The sequence below is a fragment of the Balaenoptera borealis genome, assembly GCF_965194805.1.
Source record: "Balaenoptera borealis genome assembly, chromosome: 1".
NCBI classification, from domain to species: domain Eukaryota; kingdom Metazoa; phylum Chordata; class Mammalia; order Artiodactyla; family Balaenopteridae; genus Balaenoptera; species Balaenoptera borealis.
This window is the reverse complement of record NC_138860.1, coordinates 59,952,465-59,972,520: the sequence shown is the minus strand read 5'-3', so window position 1 is coordinate 59,972,520 and position 20,056 is coordinate 59,952,465. Positions and strand designations below refer to the sequence as shown.

Genomic DNA, 20,056 nt, shown 5'->3' with positions numbered 1-20,056 from the left:
TAAAGCAAAGACTTATCATACTAAGTAAGTCAGACAGAGAAAGACAAATATATGATATCGCTTACATGTGAAATAAAAAAAAAGGGTACAAATGAACTTATTTACGGAACAGAAATAGACTTACAGACATAGGAAACAAATTTATGGTTACCAAAGGGGATAGCGGGGTGGGGGAGAGATAAGTTAGGAGTTTGGGATTAATATATACACGCTACTATATATGAAATAGGTAAACAACAAGGACCTACTGTATAGCACAAGGACTATATTCCATGTCTTGTAATAACTTACAATGGAAAAGAATCTGAAAAAGAATATATGTATATGTGTGTATAATGGATTCACTTTACTGTACACTTGAAACTAACACACAATTGTAAATTAACTATACTTCAATTTAAAAAATCTTTTTAAAGTTATTTCTCCTAGTCATCTACAGGTTCTTCTCTGGTTCACTGGTTTTGTAAAAAAAAAAAAAAAAAAGCACATTTGTAAATTACATATTCAGACAGACAGACGCACACACACACACACACACACAATTTTTTGGAAGGCCTTTGCAATATTCTTTTTAGTCCTGTCACTTCATTCCCAGGCCTGTTTTAATTCATTTTAGACTCTGTAGTTTCAAGGTTGTTCTAGCTTCAAACCCTCTCCTGTGAGGTGAGGTGAGGAACCCAAGGATGTAGAGTTAGCAAATGTCAATAATGTACTTCAAAGGCATTGGGATATATAAATTGAAAGTTGTTATTCTTCCTGTAATAGAAGAATTGGTTGAAATGTTGAATTTCCTTTAATGAAAGGTTTTGATACCTTTCATTGGTAAAATGGGTAACTGCCAAAGAAATCTAAATAACTAGTGATTTGGTATATGGTAAGAATTTCTACAATAACACCTGAACAGCAGGAGGTGCAGGTATTTTTCAAAGTAAAAGAGGACTGAAAGCAAAGGGGTCATGCACCTTGCAGTAAGGTGAGACATCAGTTATGCCCCATGGGCTGTTCAAAGGGGCAGAACAGATGTAAAGAAGGGGAAGCTGGAATGGAGCCATATAACACATGCCTTGATTTCATCCATGGAGCAGACAGAGCACAGAGCAGATGGTCCCTTACTTTGATGAATGATCAGAAAGGAAGCCCACGGATGCCATAGAGAGTAGGAGAGTACAAAATGCTTTTAGGGACCAGAGCTCCAGATGGGGTGATTGGCTCCCTTTTCTCACCCTCAGAATCAAAATCCATCAAGAAATTGACATTGGAAAGGATGGTCAGTAAAGAGACAAACAGGATCAAATGGTTAATGGTATGGGAGTGAATGTCTTCTTCCTCCTCAAGCCTCCATTCCAGGCACACAGATCTACATGCTTTCTTTTCAGAGTCTTTGTCCCCACCATTTCTTCTTTCTGAAAATCCCTTTGAATTATCACACTGATTTCATGCCTACTGGAAAAAGTATAAAAGTAAATCCAAAGCAGTCTCATTTTTCTTTGTTCTCACTCCCTGAAGGAATTTTTTTTTTGCCACCATCACATTAAAAGATGGCAAAAATTCTAGAGAAAGTACAAATTGCTTCAAAATATTAAGATAGTTCAACTGTTTGTAAAATTTATTTTTGCAAAGATAAAAACCATGCCAAACTGATTGAAGATCATTGTTGAGAATATTAAAACACTTATGAGGCATCCTTGTAATTTGTGTCTGAAAAATAAGCATTTGACCATGCTAGTTTCTAAGCATATGCAAATGTTACTGAAGAGACAATTAAGAAATTCTGTTTGCATTCCATTGGAGGCTTATACTCTGCTTTGGAGAAGTATCCTAGCTATAGTGTATACGCCCTCCATTGTCTGTTACTCTGTTTCTTGGCTTCTCAGATAGAAACTCTAGCTCAAGCTAAATCATTCCATCTTTAACCATGCGATAAGCCTGGGCCCAACCTGGGCCACCACTTCTACAAGTGTGCCAGACCCTGGGGTCCTCCCACTGACCTTTTCTCCCACTGCAACTTCTTCCTCTGGAGAAGGCCCAGCTGATCCAACCCAGGCCGAGGATGTCTGGCATAGTCAACCTTGTCCACCTCCCTCCTCCTCCCCCAAGTCCTCCTTTTTCTCCTCCACATCCCCTTCCTCCTCCATCTTCTCAAGGACGCTTCCGTTTCTTTTTTCTTTTCCTCCTTCAAGGCCTCTCTTCCTCTCTCTTCTTCCTGCCTAACTCCTCCTCATTGGTGAGGTTCTTGTGCCTAAATACTGTGACCCAGTCCCCACTCCACTTCCTGCCTTCCTGTCAGAAGTGCATAGGAACCAGTTGCCCCAGGAAGTTGTGATTTTAAACCCCTTCCTTCCTTGCTAGGAAACGTATCTGTGCTTAAATAGAGTCCATGCCCTTTTTTAAAGTGCAAAACAAAACAAAACCCCAAAAAACCCCAAAACCAAAACCAGAAAACCCACTCAGCTGAGACAGCTTGCTAGCTTTTATATACATTCAAAGCAAAAAAGTAGAAAAATGGTCTGTTATGGATTCATTCATATCTGAATGTGTCTCCTAGGAACAGATTACTTTAGCCTTCAGCCTTCTCCTCTTTGGGGTCTCCTTCCACAGGCTTATTTCCCTGACCCTCTACATTCTTACAGTAACCCAGAGCTTCCCAAAGTTTCTAATCAGAGTTTTCAACTTCATTAGTTTGTAAGAAAGTATCATGTCTACCCACCACCTGCGTCTTTTCCCTTTGGATCTGTGCATGATGAGACAGATGCAGTGTTAAATAACTACCCCATTTATCAAACAATGACCCATCCTTGGGACTCTCTGGTGCTCTAAATCACAGTCTACAATGGGCCACATGTAAATGGGCACAGTTTTCTTCATTAGTTAAGATTAATGAAAGGAATATCTCATTTAAGAAAAATATTCATGCCTAACAGCTTCAGAAATCAGAGGTCATGATTGAATACTAATTTTAGAAAGATTAAAAAGGGTTATAATCTTTAGGTTTTGATTTTTTTTTTGAATCCCAAAATTCCGTGGAGTATACTCCAAATTATTAAAAATCCCTTTTAAGGAAGCAAAACTCAAATGAGCTATTTCTGTACTCCTTTCTCATTTCTTCACTGAAAAAAAAATTATTTTTCCCATAATGTGAATAAAACTCCCTCTGGAGTATTTTTCCCCTCCCTTTGTTGATGTATACATGAATCATCATTGTACTATTTAATGAATATTCTCAAAGTAAACGTTCTCATGCAATAGGGAGCCAGATCAAGAAAAAGAAGTCATCATAACCCCTAGAAGCCCTCTTGTGCTTCTTTCCAGTTACTATACACACACCCCAGGTAACAAAGATCTGATTTCTAATATCATATGTATTTTTGGCCTGTTTTTTGAAATTTACATCCCTGTCCAATATATACTCTTTTGTGTCTTGCTTCTTTCACTCAGCATAATGTTAGTGAGATTCACCCATGTTGATGCATGTAACTCAGTTTGATTATTGTCATTGCTATTTAGTACTTCAGTATATACATAGAACACAATTTATTCATCCATTCTTTTATTGGTGGACATTTGGCTTATTTTCAGTTTTCACTTGAATAATTTTACTATAAACATTTTCATACATGTCTTTTGATCATCAAATGTATGTACTTCTATTGGTATATACCTAAGGGTAGAATTGTTAGGTCATCGGATATACATATGTTCATCTTTAGTATATAGTAACAAACTGTTTTCTAACTTTGTTATACCAATTTACACTCCCACCAGCACTGTGTGAGAGTTCCATTTGCTTAACATCTTTACCAATCTATTCTGGTAGCTGTGTAGTAGGCTCATATTGAGGTTTTAATTTAGATTTCCCTGAAGAATTATTGATTTTTGAGCACATTTTGATAGAAATTCTCCAACTTTGCCACAGTCAAATTTCTTGGACAGAAAAAAGAGAGGGGAATAGGATGATACCCAACCATGTTTTGCTTAGAGGCAAAATCATCAAACCAAAGTTCTAAATAAAAGAGAACCTCTATCTTCTCTCAAGATCAGTGATGTTCCAAGAATACCGCCCCCCCATTCTACAATCCTAAGTTTAGTTATTTTTTTCCTTGAATTCTTTGAGTTAATCTTACATTCAACAATAGTCCCCATTTTTAAATCTAAGTTGAATAGTTTTCCTTCATCTAAACACATGTAGCTAACATAAATTTAGACAAATACAAAACCATGAGTGTTCCTGAACATCTTGTAATGCCCCCTGGAAAACTGTGGGAAATTTTGCCACTCAGGTATCTGGAAGGTTGGTTTATGGCAATGAATCACAGTGGCCTCTCTCAATAAAGTTAAGTCCCTTTTCATATCCTAGAAAACTATAAAGAAAGGTGGAAGTTAGTGAACAAGACTGTTACAAATTTCCTAAGAAGTGGTGACTAAGACAGAGATTTGTGTGCAGGATATTCATTAGGAAACACTCTTGGAATTAACACTTGTGACAAAAGAACAGAAGAACTTGTGACAGGGAGCATAACAGAAGATAGGGATGTTAGTCTGCAATGCTGGCACAATAAAGGACTCATCTGAACTCAGTAGCAACTTTGAAACGGGAATGTTCCTTCAGAGTTGTCCAACTTGGGGTCAGGGCAGGGCCTTTATAATCTCCAGTCATTGGACAAAGGCAGCCCTGGAAAGAGAGTGTGATCATTGGTGAGGGGATTCCAAGGGAGAGCAGACATATAAAGGCTTTCAGCTAGCAGCACTTTCGTCAGCTATGGAAATGAGTCTTCCTCACCTAAAAGTGGAGATGAAGAGGTGAAGGCTGGAGCACACAGCACAGCATCCACTACAAACCCTTTCCATACACATGCAAAAAGTTTTCCAACATAATTCTTAAGTCAATATCCCAAATTATGAGGTTATATTTTCCCATCATACAATGAGGAAAACAAATTGTCAAGGGGACAACTAAGAACCTCACAGAAACAAATGTCTTATTTTAACCCAATGATCCTAGGTAGAAATAAAGTAACCAACATTTAAAAACTCAGATTTTCAAGAATCTGTGTCTTTCAGCTCCAGGGTACTTTAAGCCCCACAATTTCTCCAAGTTATCTCTGCAAGCCTCCAAGGGAGGCTTTTACAAGTGCAAGGAACAAGTGGGCTCTTACATCTCTCTGACAGCCTCGGTATCAAGGGATTCTGCAGTTGCCTGTCTTGCCAGTGCCCTGCCCTACTAGGCAAAGCAATCTAAGCTGATGGACGTTTTAAGCCTCAGAGTACTAGACCTACAGTGTAAGGCAAGGGACAGAAATAGTTCTTCTTTCCTATTCTGGGTTGCATTTTGTTACTGGTCCCAATAGCAGTTGTACTTATGCCCAGAGTTCCTTCAAATCTTTCTGGAAAAGAGACCCTGAAGCTTTGGTCTATAATATCTCTCTACAAAAAGGCTAAAAATCAGTTCATGAGGCCAGATGAAAAGGCAGACATAATGCCATTCTCTTGGCCATTCTTGTCCATCCTTACTTTTACTCTTTCACATAACTCCTTTCTCTGCCTCCTAAACAAAAGCCTTTTTACTCATGTTAATTCATACAAACAGATACGTGCAGAAATCACATATCTATCACCTCCACAAACTACGTTCATTATGACAGCCCTAACAAACTAATATATACATTTTAGGTCAAAGCATTAAATTTCATTCATTTTACAATCTTTTGATAGAAGGCCAAGACCTTTATTTTGAATGCACTGACTGAAATTTCAAATTTTCTCTCTTGTATTGATATTAACCACACTCACAAATCACACAAAGTCTTGTCTATGATTTTCACTTCTGGTTTCTTTAAGTAGAGAAAGAAGTCAAAGACACATGTAAAGCAACTTACATGATATATATCTTTGGACCTTTTTACTTTCAATCTTTTATGTACTTAAAGTGTGTCTCTTATAAATAGCATACAGTTGTGTGTGTGTGTGTTTTACACAAGTCTGATGATTTAGTCTTCAAGATGGAGTATTTAGTCCATTTATAATTAATGTAATTACTAATACACTTGAATTTAAACTTACCATTTTACTATTTTGTTTCTTTTTTTGTTGTTTTTGGTTGTAAATGTTTCCACTATTTTTAGTGGTTACTGTAGATATTATGACATGCACCCTTGACTTATAAAAGGCTTATGTAAATTGATACTTTCAACATTTTCTACACATGCAATTACCTTAGGACATTAACTCCTTTACTCCTATCCATACTTTTGTGCTTCTCAAGTCATGTGTTTTGATTTATATGTATCTCTTAACCCCACAAGATATCACCACCATCATCACCATTGTTAGTATTATTTATTTATTTATTTATTTAAATATCTACCCTTTTCATTTCTCTGTATTTCACTTTAACTTCTCTTTAATTCTTCCTGTATTCCCATGCTTCCATCTAGGATCATTTTTCTTTTGCATGAAGAACTCCCATTACAATCACCTTTAGTGATGTTCTTCTGATGAAGAATCTTAGTATTTGATTGCTTGGAAATTTCTTTATTTTACCTTAATTTTGAAAGATAATTTTACCAGGTACAGAATTTGGGGTAAGAAATTCTTTTCTTTCAGCTATTTGAATATGATTTCCATTATTTACTGGCTTCCATTATTTTGATTGAAAAGTCAGTTATTATTCTCATTGTTTCTTCTTTGAAATCAAAATATTTTTTATCTAGCTGCTTTTAAGATTTTTCTCCTTCACTTTGGTTTTCAGTACATTTATGATGGTTTTCCTTGGTGTCATTTTCTTCATATTTTTTTATTGGGCATTCATAGCATTCCTCAAATCTATGCCTTGATGTTTTCCAGCAGTTTTGGAAAATTGTCAGCCATTATGTCTTCAAATATCGCTTCTACCCCATTCCCTATCTCTTTCTTCTTCTAGGATTGCAATTAAACATTTATCATTCTTTCCATTTCTATATGTCTCTTATCCTCTGAACTTTTTTTTATCTTTCTATATTTTATTCTGGATTTTTTAAAACTGATTACCTTAGAATTCACTAATTCTGCCTTGGCTATATCTAATCTGCTCTTAAAACCATCTATTGTTTTAAAAATTCAGTTATTGTACATTTTAATTTTAGAATTCCAATTCAATTATTTGTATAGATTCTGGTTCTCTACTGAAACTTTTCACCTTGTCTTATATTTTCTTGAAAATATTAGTCATATTTATTTAAAAGCTCATGTCTCATAACTCTAATAAATGTTTTTCCTTATAGGTCTTTTTAATTTTTCTTTTCCCTGAGTGTTTTTTCTCTCTACTTTTGATCATTTGATCTCGCTTACTGGAATGTCTGATATTTTATTCAATGCCAGCATTGAGTATGGAATATTTTAAAGATAGTTGGAGATTTTGATGATGTTATCTCCCTGCACAGAGCACTTACTTTGCTCTTGGTGGACCATTGGCCTGCACAGATCACTTTATTTTAATCTGGGATTAAATTGATTTTAGAGCTTGTTCCAGTCTCTGTTAGGGCTAATTCTGTTCATTCTTACTCTCAGTTTGTAGTCCTTGAGGGGTCCCACATGAAAGCCTGATTATTTACCAGATACAACACCTTCACAGACTGCAATATCTAATTTTTATCCCTTCAATCCCATAAAACTGCTAAAAGTTTCCCTCAGTATATTAATTTCTTGGCTGCTTTTAAACTGGGAAATCCTTGATGGGAAAAGCAGCACCAAATGTTAGGCTCATCTCTTTGTTTTTCTATTATTTTTAAGATCTTGAACTCTCTATTTCTAGCTGTCTTATAGTTTTCCAGTGTCATCAAAAATTTTTTTGAATTTATCCAGCTTTTCAAGTTGTTACTGTTGGAGTGTTGGTCAGATACAAGCTATTCTGTCATCACTAGAAGTGAAAGTTAACCACTGCTCTAGAAATTATCATCTTAAAGTTTATCATATCTAAACTGAAGTGAGCACTTATTAATATAGTGTTTAGCTCATTAACACTAAAGGATGACAATATTCAAATTAATACTTAGGACTAATATTTAAGAACAATCTTTTAAAAGTGACACTAAATATATGAGATTTCCTTTTCAGACTGCTAAAGGGCTTTTTTGTTTAAATTTAAACTCTTTACATTGTTCATTGTTTTAAATAATGCAGTGATAAACATCATTGTATATATACTTTTGTGTCATAATTTCCTGATTATTTCCTGAGTAGGCTTCTAAAGGCATAATTTCTTGATCAAAGTTATAAACGTTTTTAAAGTTCTGCTACATTTTTGCCCTATTGTCTCCAGAAAGGTTTGGCTATTTACATTCTAATACTTAAGCTTAATTTTATGTGCATATCTATAACTTTGTACTTTTGTTAATTCAAGAAGAAATGAGAAAATATTTTGATCCTGGAAAATATTTTTCCCTACCCATCTAGCCATAAAATTTTATAAAGGGAATTTTTATTTTATTCTTCACACACAACAAAAGATCTCTTTGAGCTTGATTCAAAATATATTAAATTTTATCCATAAAGATCTTTTATTCCTAGCAACATGTTTAAGTTTATATCAAAGAGGGTGTTCCCATTAAATTAATGTTGTAACATTAAATGCTTCAATTATTACTGAAGTAGAGGTCTGGTAAGTGAAGTCTAACAAGTAGAAAGGTACTAAAGTTTTGCACATGGTTTAAGATTTCCAACATATCTGGATGGCATGACAGTGCTTACACATCTTCTGTTGTCATCCATTGGGAAAGCACCATTTGAGTATGTTTAATAAGAGTTAATATACAGCTTGGTTTGGTTCACAAGACATAGAAGAAAATAGGGTTCTGAACTTTGGAATGACAGGACCAAACACTGTGTGACTACCTCTTTAAAAAGCTACAAGAATATGGGGTGGCCTAGGGCACCTCAGCGAGGGAGGCTGACTTCAAATTACCAGACACGTCTATTATGAAGTGTTGAAAGGAGAAAGAAAAACAAATAATAAAGTTACAAAATAAAGTTTATTTTATCAAAATTAAAACTGTTTCCTTCTCTCCACTTCAGAGCAACCTTGAGATGGAACAGTCTGAGGATTACATTGCTATATCCCTTAGCAGTTAGTTCCACAGCAGGAGATGCCTGCTACAGACAAAATTATAGGGTTAGGAATGTTCACAATTCAGCAACCTGATTGGCTGACTATTCCTCAGGGCTTTTGAATCAAATATTTATACATCTAAATGGGAGGAAAGAAAAGAAAATGGTTCATAAAGAGAGTCCCAGAGCATGGATTATTAAAATAACAGATGGAAATATTATATTTTTGAAACATTCTTTCTATAAAGATGTCTTTTGAAGTGTGTTTTGGTAGGATAAACTGAGCCAAAAGTAGAGGAGAGAGAGAGAGAGAAAAAGTTTTATTTTTAAATATTTAGTGTCAGCAGTGTACAAAGTTAGCACTTTCCAAAAAAGGCATGTCTCAAAATGCACTGCAGCACAATGTGTTTGCAAAGTCTCTACTTTACATAATAGTCCCAGGCGAGGAATAATTCAGAAAACACTTGATTGTTGTTGCTCAGTTTGTGTGTATAGTCTCCTGAATCTTGACCTCTGAAATCTTTACAGAGGGTGTAGGGCCTCTCCCCACCGAACTTTTCATGTCTCCTAAACTTATTGAAACCTAAGCTAAGACTCAGAGCATCGTCTCATAAAAGCTATTGGCCACCTCATTCTTGCTGAGATTTTGGAAACAAGCAGATTAAGAGTGTGGATTTTATGCCACATGGCCAATATAGCTGGGCCATCTAGTCAGAGTTTAAAGAATAAAAATAGAGGCATGAAATACAAGGCAAAAAGCAAGAAATCCAGGCAGAAGGCCAAATGAAAAGTTCATCACACTTGCTTTATTTTCCTCTACATGGGAGCTTGTACCCTTGACAAAATCAATAGTTCAGAATTATTCTGTTCTTTCCAGGAAAAATACCCCGTTACTAAGTCATCAATTTGAAGTGCTCCATGTCCAATTCCTCCATCACTTAGCTCTCAGGACATGGTTCAGTTATCCTGCTAGTCTCAGCTATTAACTGGGTCTGCTATATGATGATGTGATTTATTGCATGACAACTGGCAGTTACTCTGGCCAAGGAAAGAGAAAATTCACAGGGACACAATTATTTTGACCTTGTATCCAGACATGATCTATGTGACAGGGATCTGAATGTAATTTCTGTTTGAATCTATTTTTATAAGGAACAAAGGAAGACTAGCCTGGGAGAAGGGATAATGGTTATGATGTGATAAATAAAGGAAGTTCATTTCCGTATTGATATTTGCTGATCAGGTGATCTAGGTATCGCTAAGAGTTTGAGGATTTGGTTTTTGTATACATGCCCTGAGCATCAAACAATGGCCAGTTAGCAAAGCGTAAGAATCCAGTAATCTATGGCTTCTTAAAAAATCAAAGTGAGCAGTCAGATGACAAACTCTGCCAAAAGGAAGAAGGAAGAAAGAGAAAAAAAGAGAGAGCGACTCACTCCCACCTACCAGTGGGGCCACCTCAGAGCAAAGCAAGAAAATGCTTTAGTAATGGCTCTGTAGGTGACAGCATCTGCTCAGGGAGTTTACTCAGAGAGCCTCAGAATCTCAGGGTTCCAGCCAGCAGCAGAAAGGACTCTTGGCAGAGCTACTTCCTGTACCTCTTTTGATCACAGGGCTCAGGCTTGGAAAGGTTTTCACCAGTCTGTGGTTTCCTGGTTGTGCGTCAGTACATTCTGGCTGAAACACTTCACTTCCTTCAGGCCAGCCCCTCCACCAATGGCTCCCAGCTCCATGGTTCACTTTCTCCAGCTTTGAACTAGACTCCAAGGACACTGCTGGCTGTGGCAAGAACCCTGAATGAGAGGCTTACAGCTGGGATGATAGCTCTCTCCTACTTGTGACAGGGATCCTAAGTGGAAAAAAATAGGTTTAATGGGGTCACACCAAAAATCCACTGAAGTATTGAAGCATGGAATATGATGTAGTTCTCACACAATCTCTTTTCAGAGACAGTCTGCAAAATAGAAGCACCTGGGCAAGTAGTTAAAATACAGAGATTCCCAAACCAATCTCAGACCTTCTAAACCAGAATCTCTAAGTGGAGACTGGGAATCTGTGTTCTTAAGAATCTCCTTCACCATGTTGATGTAGAGTCACTGTCTAGTATAATATACCCAATTTTATAAATTAGGAAACTCAGACCCAGAAAAGTTGAGTAACTTTGCTAAGGTAAAACAGGTTCTAACGATGCTCCTAACCATGGAGTGTCCTTGTGTGATTTGACCCCATGTACCTCTCCAAAAAGAACTCATTCTGCTTACATAGGGCCCCTTTTTAATCCCACTATCCTCAGCTCAGTCATATTAGAAAAATGTGTAAGTTCAGAACAGCTATCAGAAAAGGTAGTACTTTCGTTCATCTCTTTTGGGTGAGGAGATTTATATAAAGGAACCTGAGACGCTGGAAGTTCGCGATAGCTCACACACAAAAAAGGAATTCCTCAGACACTCAGTGAGTGATAATTACATACAGTCATTCAAAAATGTCAGGGTTATCCATAGAACAAGGTTTCTGCTGGGTGATTTGGGGGATTGGTAGAGATCAGGAAGGATTGAACAGAAGACCGAAGAATTTTCCAAAGAAAATGGATGATTTTCCTCTTGAAAATGAATGGTATTAGAAACATTACAATTTGCAATGGATCAGAACCATTGTAAGCTGAAAATTGTACCAAAAATAATATATGCTTTTATCATTCACACAGTTACAGACCAGAGTTTAGATTGTGCCAGGAGTCACAGACTATCTCAGAGAAGTCATAATCCCATGTGATTAAGTACTTAATAGTAAAAGCATGGAAGAAATTTTTTAAAGAGTACAGGAATAAAAATTGTGGTTGGTTATACAATTTTTGGAGTGAGATATATATGAATCAAAATCCCAGATCTACCACTGACTAGCTGTGTGGCCTTGAGGAAGTTATTTAACTTCCTTCAGTTTAATTTCCTCATCTATAAAATGAAGCCTGACAGGGCTCTTAAAAATATTAAAGAATGGTGGAGTGTGGGGAGGGGGAGTAATTGGTGAAGGGGTCAGGGGCTGAGGTTATTGAAGAAAACAAAAGGCAAAAGGAAAAATGCAGGTGAACCAAGATTATCCAAGGAGAAATACATCTAGACTAATAAGGCCCAAAGAGTAACAACCTAAAAATATTTGTATGATAATTAATCTAAAAATTTAAGCTGAGTTTTTTCATCAAATCTCCAGAGTCCTGTGCCCATAGACAAACTATACCCAGCCTAAGGAGTATGTAAAGATTGTTGAACATGACTATAATATATGCATTGGATCTGCTCCATGAAATTAAGAATTTTACCTGTTTTGTTCACTCTTGTGCCCAGTGTTTTGTTGTGGAATGAATGAATGGATTGGTGGAATCTAATAAGGTCCAAAAGCCTTGATACCTCAACAAGAGAGGAGATCGATGAATATGTAATGAGTGTACTTCTGGATGATGGTCTATCCTGTATGCAGCTGTGCCATTTCTGTTAGCCATAACAACCAAGGGATGAAGAAAGTTGCTCTATTATGTTGCCAAAACACCTTGAATGCTACATTGATACCAATGAAATTGAGGAACAATTGCCTAGAGAGAGGTTCTGATATTAGTAATAAACTGCCCAATAAATAGAAGGTATTACTGTTACTATCTCAAATTAGATGACATGTCACAAAAGTCAAAAGTTTGCTCTAGATTCCACATATGGAGGGCAAGAATAGAGATGTAGATGTAGAGAACGGACATGTGGACAAAGCAGAGGAAGGGGAGGGTGGGACTAACTGGGAGATTAGGATTGACATATATACACTACCATGCGTAAAATAGCTAGTGAGAACATGCTATAATGCACAGGAAGCTCAGCTCAGTGCTCTGTGAGGATCTAGACGGGTGGGATGGGGGGCAGGAGGGAGGTCCAAGAGGGAGAGGATATAGGTATACATAAAGCTGATTCACTTCACTGTACAGCAGAAACTAACACAACAGTGTAAAGCAATTACACCAATAATAATAATAATAAAAATTTTGCTCTAAATGTCTCCAAAATATTGCTACAATTTAATGAAGACTTGGTGGATAGGTGTTGGAAATAGATGGCAATTTAACAAATCCTTTTTGTATTAGAATTGAAGTTCAAAGCCATTAACTTTTAGAAAGAAAAGAAGGAAGGAGGGAGAGAGGGAGGGAGGGAGGAAGGAAGGAAGGAAGGAAGGAAGGAAAGAAAACCAACAAAGACAGCATAGGACCATATACTTAAACCAAATTGTAAGTAAGCAGAAAATTGTAGTTATTTTCTAATTTATTTTCTGTTAAAATATCCTTAGCATAACAATACTTGTTATGCTAAGAATATGAGTCAAATTGTCACAAAGAACAAGAGTTCCCACTTCACAGCTATCTGCTGTGAGCCCAGTGAGGTCAGTGAAAGTGATATTGTATGCTGGTTATGAACTCAAGTTTGATGTCAGAGAGGTGAGAGTTTTGCATCTCACTAATTCTGTGAATTCAAACAAGCCACTTATCTGGACTAAGCCTCAGTTATTTTTGTTTTTCTTCAAAAAAGAGATAGTAATACATACTTCTCAGGAGTTTTGTAAAGTTTGATCCAGAATCTGGTACACTCTTAAGGCTCAACAAAGGCTATCTATCATTTTCATCATCATCATTGTTAATATTATTGAGAGTTTAAATTACCTCAGATTTATCATTTAAAAATGTGTTATGTCATTTGGTCTTAAAAATGGAGCTGGGAAATATACTCATTGCTGGGCCTCAAGGGAGAAGGATCTGAAAGCTCTAATCCCCTGCAGCAGTTGTGATGGCTATATTTAGCTTTTATATATAGCCTTAAGCTCACAAACTGCATGCAACTTTTACTATTCTTTGCAATCGACTTTCTGGTTACACAGAATAAATTTTACCTTTTGCCGATGGAGCAATGAAAGCAAAGAAAAATAAATACTTGGCCTGGGATCATAAGATGAGCCATAATTATCATAATTCCCCAGATCCCAGTCCCAGGTTCAGCCAAACAAACTAGCGTTTCCATGAGGTTTAACAGTGGTGTCAACCCTAGAGATATTTAGGACAGTTTTAAAACAACCCAAGTATACTTTGTATTTCCGATTTGAATAAAAGAGTGAACTAAAACAGAGGAATCAAGAATACAAGGCAGTGTAGTAAAGGAAGCAAAAAAATCTTTTCAGTTCTGCTGTAAAAACAAAGTACATTTGATTCATGAGCTATAGGAAGATTATTCTGCCAACAGAGAACCAAGAGTGAGGTCAGTTTCAGAGAAAAATTATTAACGTAGTCTATGTTGTTACTAAGGTGGTTGCACGGAGACCTAAAAATTTTTTTAATAAAATAAGAAATATTGAGTCAAATTCTGAGAAGCCAGAGAATGGAACAGAAAGAACGTAGAAGTAGGAATAAGGTGACCTGACTCTGTCTATCAGTAATTGAACTGCTTTATGGAAATCACATAGTTGTTCAAATAGAGATATCTAACCTAACCCTACAGAATTGTTTTAAGGACACAATAAAAGTGCATTTTTTAAAATGTTTTCAAAACTTTATCCAGGGAACTCCCTGGTGATCCAGTGGTTAGGACTCCATGCTTCCACTGCTGGGAAGATCCCTGATTGGGGAGATCTTGCATGCCTTGGGGCATGGCCAAAAAAAATTAAATTAATTTAAAAAATTAAAAAATAAAAACTGTATCCACTCAAAGCAAACAAACAAACAACAACAACAACAAAAAAACCCTGGGAAAAATGTAGCCCTAAATCTCACTCTCCTTTACCCACAAATAAATGTTTATTAACCACTAGGTATTAGGTATTACAAAGTGTTCAAAGATTTATAAAACATGAATTCTATACTTGAAAGTTTCAGTTAAAGGGTAAAACATAAAAGGATGTAATTATATAAAGATAAATCAAGACATATTTTGAAAATTACTGAAAGATAGAAGATTGTTGTAGAAATGCATTCATGATGATGAGAGACTGCTAAAATCTGGAATGTCAAGGAAAACAAAATAAAAGGAAGTTGAATTTGAGATACAACATGAAGGATTTAAATTGTTAAAATGAAAGTGTGGAGGGGTTTATGTTATACTGAAGAATTAGAAATTTATTTTATGAACACTAAAATAAAATCTAAAAATTTTTGTGTAGAAATGAATCTTTTGGAAGACTCATCTAGCAAAAGTGGTTTGGATGAAGATTATAAGTAAGAAGACTCTTTAGAAGGTATTTGTGAAAATTCAACTATAATAACAAGAACCTGAAATACAGCGATGGTTGTGGGAATTAAAATGAAACGAAGTATGTGAGAGCTCGTCTGACAGATTTCTTAAAAAAAAAAACCTACAAAGTCTGACATTAGATTAGGTGGAAAAAGTAAAGATCAGGATAAAAATTAGGCAAGTGTGAGTGTGGTTTTAAGCCTAAGTCTAGAAAACTATGGTACCATTTATAGACCTAGGATATCAAAAGGAGAATGTTTTGGTAACTTCTGAGAATAAAATTTTCAGTACAGTGCTTAGGGAGTGGTAATAGCTGTAAAAATTCGTCTGGCAGGTATGCTCAGAGATGTCACAAGAAATCAGGGGTAGGCTAGAGGAAAATCAGAGACTGGGAACCAAAGAATTTAGGACCATATTTGGCAAATCCCAATTATGTGTAAATATGTTATCTACCCTGTAGACAAAGCATCATCCATTATGACATAAGCAGTATGTCAACTTCACACGGCCTCAGGAAAATCAATAGCAAAATCTGCTTAAATGTTACCAAAACCCAGGTGCCCTCATGTCTTTCAGAGTGTATGTGGAATATGTAAACAGAATAACTTTTGTTATAGTACATTCTAAGAATGATGATTTATTATCCTAATAATTGGTGACAAATACCTTAATAACTGTGGAAGGCAGAATGATGGTCTCCCATAGATATCTACATTCTAATCCTTGCAACCTACGAATATGTCACCTTACATTGCAAAAGGGACTTTGCAGAGGTGATAAAGTTAAGAATCTTGAGGTTGGGAGATTATCCTGGATTATCCAGGTGGTTCCAATGTAATCAGAAGAAATTATTTCAGTGATAAAGTAAGGCAGGAGAATCAGAGTCAGAAAGAGATTGATTTGAAGACGTTATGCTTCTAACTTTGAGATGGAGAAAGTGGCCATGAGCCAAGGAATGCAGGCAACATCTAAAAGCTGGAAAGGGCAAAGAAGCAGATTCTCCCCTAGAGCCTCTAAAAGGAATGCAGCCCTGTCAACACCTTTATATTGCCCAGTGAGACTCTTACTGAACTTCTGACCTACAGAACTGCAAGGTAAAAATTTTGTGTTTTTAAAGCCACTATGTTTGTGGTAACTTGTTACAGAAACAATAGAAAACTCATGCAATAATATTACATATATTTTCTGAGTAATACTTGCTCATTGTAGAAAATTTAGAAACTATAAACAGATTTTTTTAACAATATAAAGATCAAAATTACTTTTCTGACCATGACAGGATAACTGGTACCTGACTTGCCTTCCTGTCATAAAAAAATCTAGAAAACTGGACAAAATATAAGAAAAAAAAGACAACTGTTTTCAGACACTGAACTTTCTATAGGAAGTAAAGAAAATGAAGTGAGCTCTATAAACCCCCGGCTTTGTCCCTGAAAACACTTTTGAGACCACATTTGTATTCTAGTCATCCAAAATGGAGGGACTTTTTTGAACACCCATAGCATAGAGTAGAGACTCAAGAAGTTTACACCTTAGTTGTAGGACAAAATTAGCTCTAGAGAAGAGACAACTCAGACTTCCACTAAGAAAGCTTTTTTTAAAAAAAGCCTGAAAGAACTAAGTGGAATCTCAATTAATCTAACCAGCACTCCAAACAAAATTCAACACTCTTTAAAGAAAGAAAACATTCAGGAAGTCTTGTTGAATTTGCTATTTCAGCTTCCCCTCATGGGTCTCACATATCCTAATAATATTAGGTTAATAGGAGAAAGGGGAAAGGAAGAGGACAGAATCAAAAGGCTAGTCTTAGGGTGGAAATTTTTAAAACCTTATTAAGGAGTAAGATGAATAAAGCAAATACTGATAGGGACAAATCAAAGAAGAAACAGGAGAGTCACAGGATTCATCCAGCAGGGTGGAAATCGTTAGACAGCTATTAAACTGTGGGATGAACAAAACAGATATTGATGGGGTTAAAACAAAGGTTTTAATACAGCACTACCAAAGGTTGGGTGGACCAAAGGAACTCCCTACTGGTCCCTAAAAAAAAGGAAGAAAACAAAATACCCAAACTCATCAGTGTAATAGTCACAGTCAAAAAGGACTAGATAAACAAAAAACCTTGGAAATTCGACCCATAACCAAAAGAAAAATGAATCAATAGAAACAGATGCAGAAATGATAGAGATGGTAAATTAGCAGACAAAGAATATTAAAACAGCTATTACAAATATGATCATGAATTTAAAGTAAAAGAGGAACATAAGAACAAGAGAAGTGGAAACAGTAAAGAAGAACCAAATTGAACTTCTAGAGATCTTCATATGTATAGAGTTAATAACAGGGCTTCACATTATTTACAAAGCCAGGACATGGAAGCAACGTAAGTGTCCATCGACAGATGAATGGATAAAGAAGATGTGGCACATATATACAATGGAATATTACTCAGCCATAAAAAGAAATGAAACTGAGTTATTTGTAGTGAGGTGGATGGACCTAGAGTCTGTCATACAGAGTGAAGTGAGTCAGAAAGAGTAAAACAAATACCATGTGTTAACACATATATATGGAATCTAAAAAAACAAACAAAAAATGGTTCTGAAGAACCTAGGCAGAGGACAGGAATAAAGACGCAGATGTAGAGAATTGACTTGAGGACACTGGGAGGGGGAAGGGTAAGCTGGGACAAAGTGAGAGAGTGGCATGGACATATATACACTATTAAATGTAAAATAGATAGCTAGTGGGAAGTAACCGCATAGCACAGGGAGATCAGCTCAGTGCTTTGTGACCACCTAGAGGGGTGGGATAGGGAGGGTGGGAGGGAGATGCAAGAGGGAGGGGATATGGGGATATATGTATACGTATAGCTGCTTCAGTTTGTTATACAGCAGAAACTAACACACCATTGTAGAGCAATTATACTCCAATAAAGATGTTAAAAAAAAAACAGGGCTTCAGAAATACATAAAACAGAAACATAAAAATGAAATGAGAAATAGAAAAGTCCATGATTATAGTTGGGTGCAAAAACACTTCTGTCCTAGTAATAAAACAAGTTGATAGAAAATCAGTCAGGAAGGTTTGAACAACACTACCAAACAACTTGAAACTTATTTGACATACACAAACAATGACAGGATAGACTTTCCTTTCAAGTACAAATGGAACATATACCTAGAGAAACCATATGCTGGACTATAAAACACGTTTAGATAAACTAAAAAGAATTGAAGTCATACAGAATATACCCTCTAACTTCAACAAAATTAAATAAGAAATTAATAACACAAGATATATAAAAAATTCCCATGTATTTGGAAATTTAACAACATACCTCTCAAGCAGTGAATTAAAGAAGAAAATTGCAAGGTAAATAAGATAATATTCAACTGTATGAAAATGAAAACAGCATATCATTTAGCTGGGATGCAGCTAAAGCAGTGCCTGGAGTTAAATTTATAGGTTTAGTGCTTATATTAGAAAGAAAAAAAAAAGAAGAATGTCTTCCATCAATGATCTAAGCTTTCATTTAAGGAGCTAGAACCTGCTGTATAAAAAGTAAATAAAATAAAATTAAAAAATTTAAAAAAAAAGGGAGCTAGAAAAAGATGACTATTAAACATAAAAGAAGTGTAAAGAAGAAAATTATAAAGACAAGAGCAAAAATCAGTGAAATAGAGAAAAGAATATCAATAGAGAAAAATTAAAAATCTAAGAGCTACTTCTTTAAAAGTATCCATAAAATTTATAAACATCTAGCTAGGTTGATTAAAAAGACAAAGATTTTCACTAACCATAATGAAAAAAATTTAAATTAACTTAATTAAAAACTTTTTAAAAAACCAAACTCTGGTCTTTAAATGACATCCTTAGGAAATTAAAATGCAAGCCATAGACTGGGGGGAAAATGTCTATAATACATTATGATAATTCAATATCAGATAATACATAATACATATATCTGGCTTGTAGCATATATATATATGTATATATGCCTTATACAGTATAAAAAAACCCTCAATTTTTCAAAAATGGTTAAAAAATTTGAATAGAACTTTTGCAAAAGAAAAAATATATATGACCAACAAGTAGCAGAAAATATGTTACACATAATCAGTAATCAGGGAACACAGATCAAACCCACAATGAAGCATTACTATACATGCATTTAGAATGGTGTAAAAAAAAAACTGTCACTATTCACTGGTTTTAAGGATGAAAAGCAACAGAAACTCTCAAACATTGATGGTAGAAGTGTAAAATAGTACACCTCTTTAGAATGCAGTTTGACAATTTGTATTAAAGTACATTTACTATTTGACCAGTGATTTCATTTCTAGGTATTTACAATAAAAGCTGAAAACATATGTCCACAAAATGTCTTATATACAAATGTTCATAACAGCTTTATTTTTAATGACCCCAAACTGGAAACAACCTAAAGGTCTATCAACAGGTTAATGGAGAAAAAAAATATGAATACTACTCAGCCAACAAAAATTAAAAAAATAGAAGAGGAATGAACTACTGCCGCATTCAACAACACGAAGTTTCAATAACATTTCACGGACTGAAGAAAGCCAGAAACAAGAGTACGTGCACTTGTATGTATTTTCCATTAAACTGTTGTATATTCCATTATGTGAAATCTAGAGTATGCAAAACTAATATCACAATTTCGTTAGAGTTACTTCTAATTTTTCCAAACTTTTTGTTTATAG

The 20,056-nt window shown here is 35.4% G+C and overlaps 1 protein-coding gene across 1 annotated transcript in view; it reads left to right on the top strand.

Annotated features, from left to right (window-relative positions):
* Positions 1-18,835, top strand: part of LOC309634446 (uncharacterized protein) — a 284,447-nt gene extending 265,612 nt beyond the window's left edge. Inside the window, exon 6 of the mRNA XM_082404524.1 lies at positions 15,259-18,835. Within this exon, the coding sequence (XP_082260650.1) occupies positions 15,259-15,317 (59 nt within the window). The 3' untranslated portion in view covers positions 15,318-18,835. The remainder of the gene's footprint in view (positions 1-15,258) is intronic.
* The last annotated feature ends 1,221 nt before the right edge of the window (positions 18,836-20,056 follow it).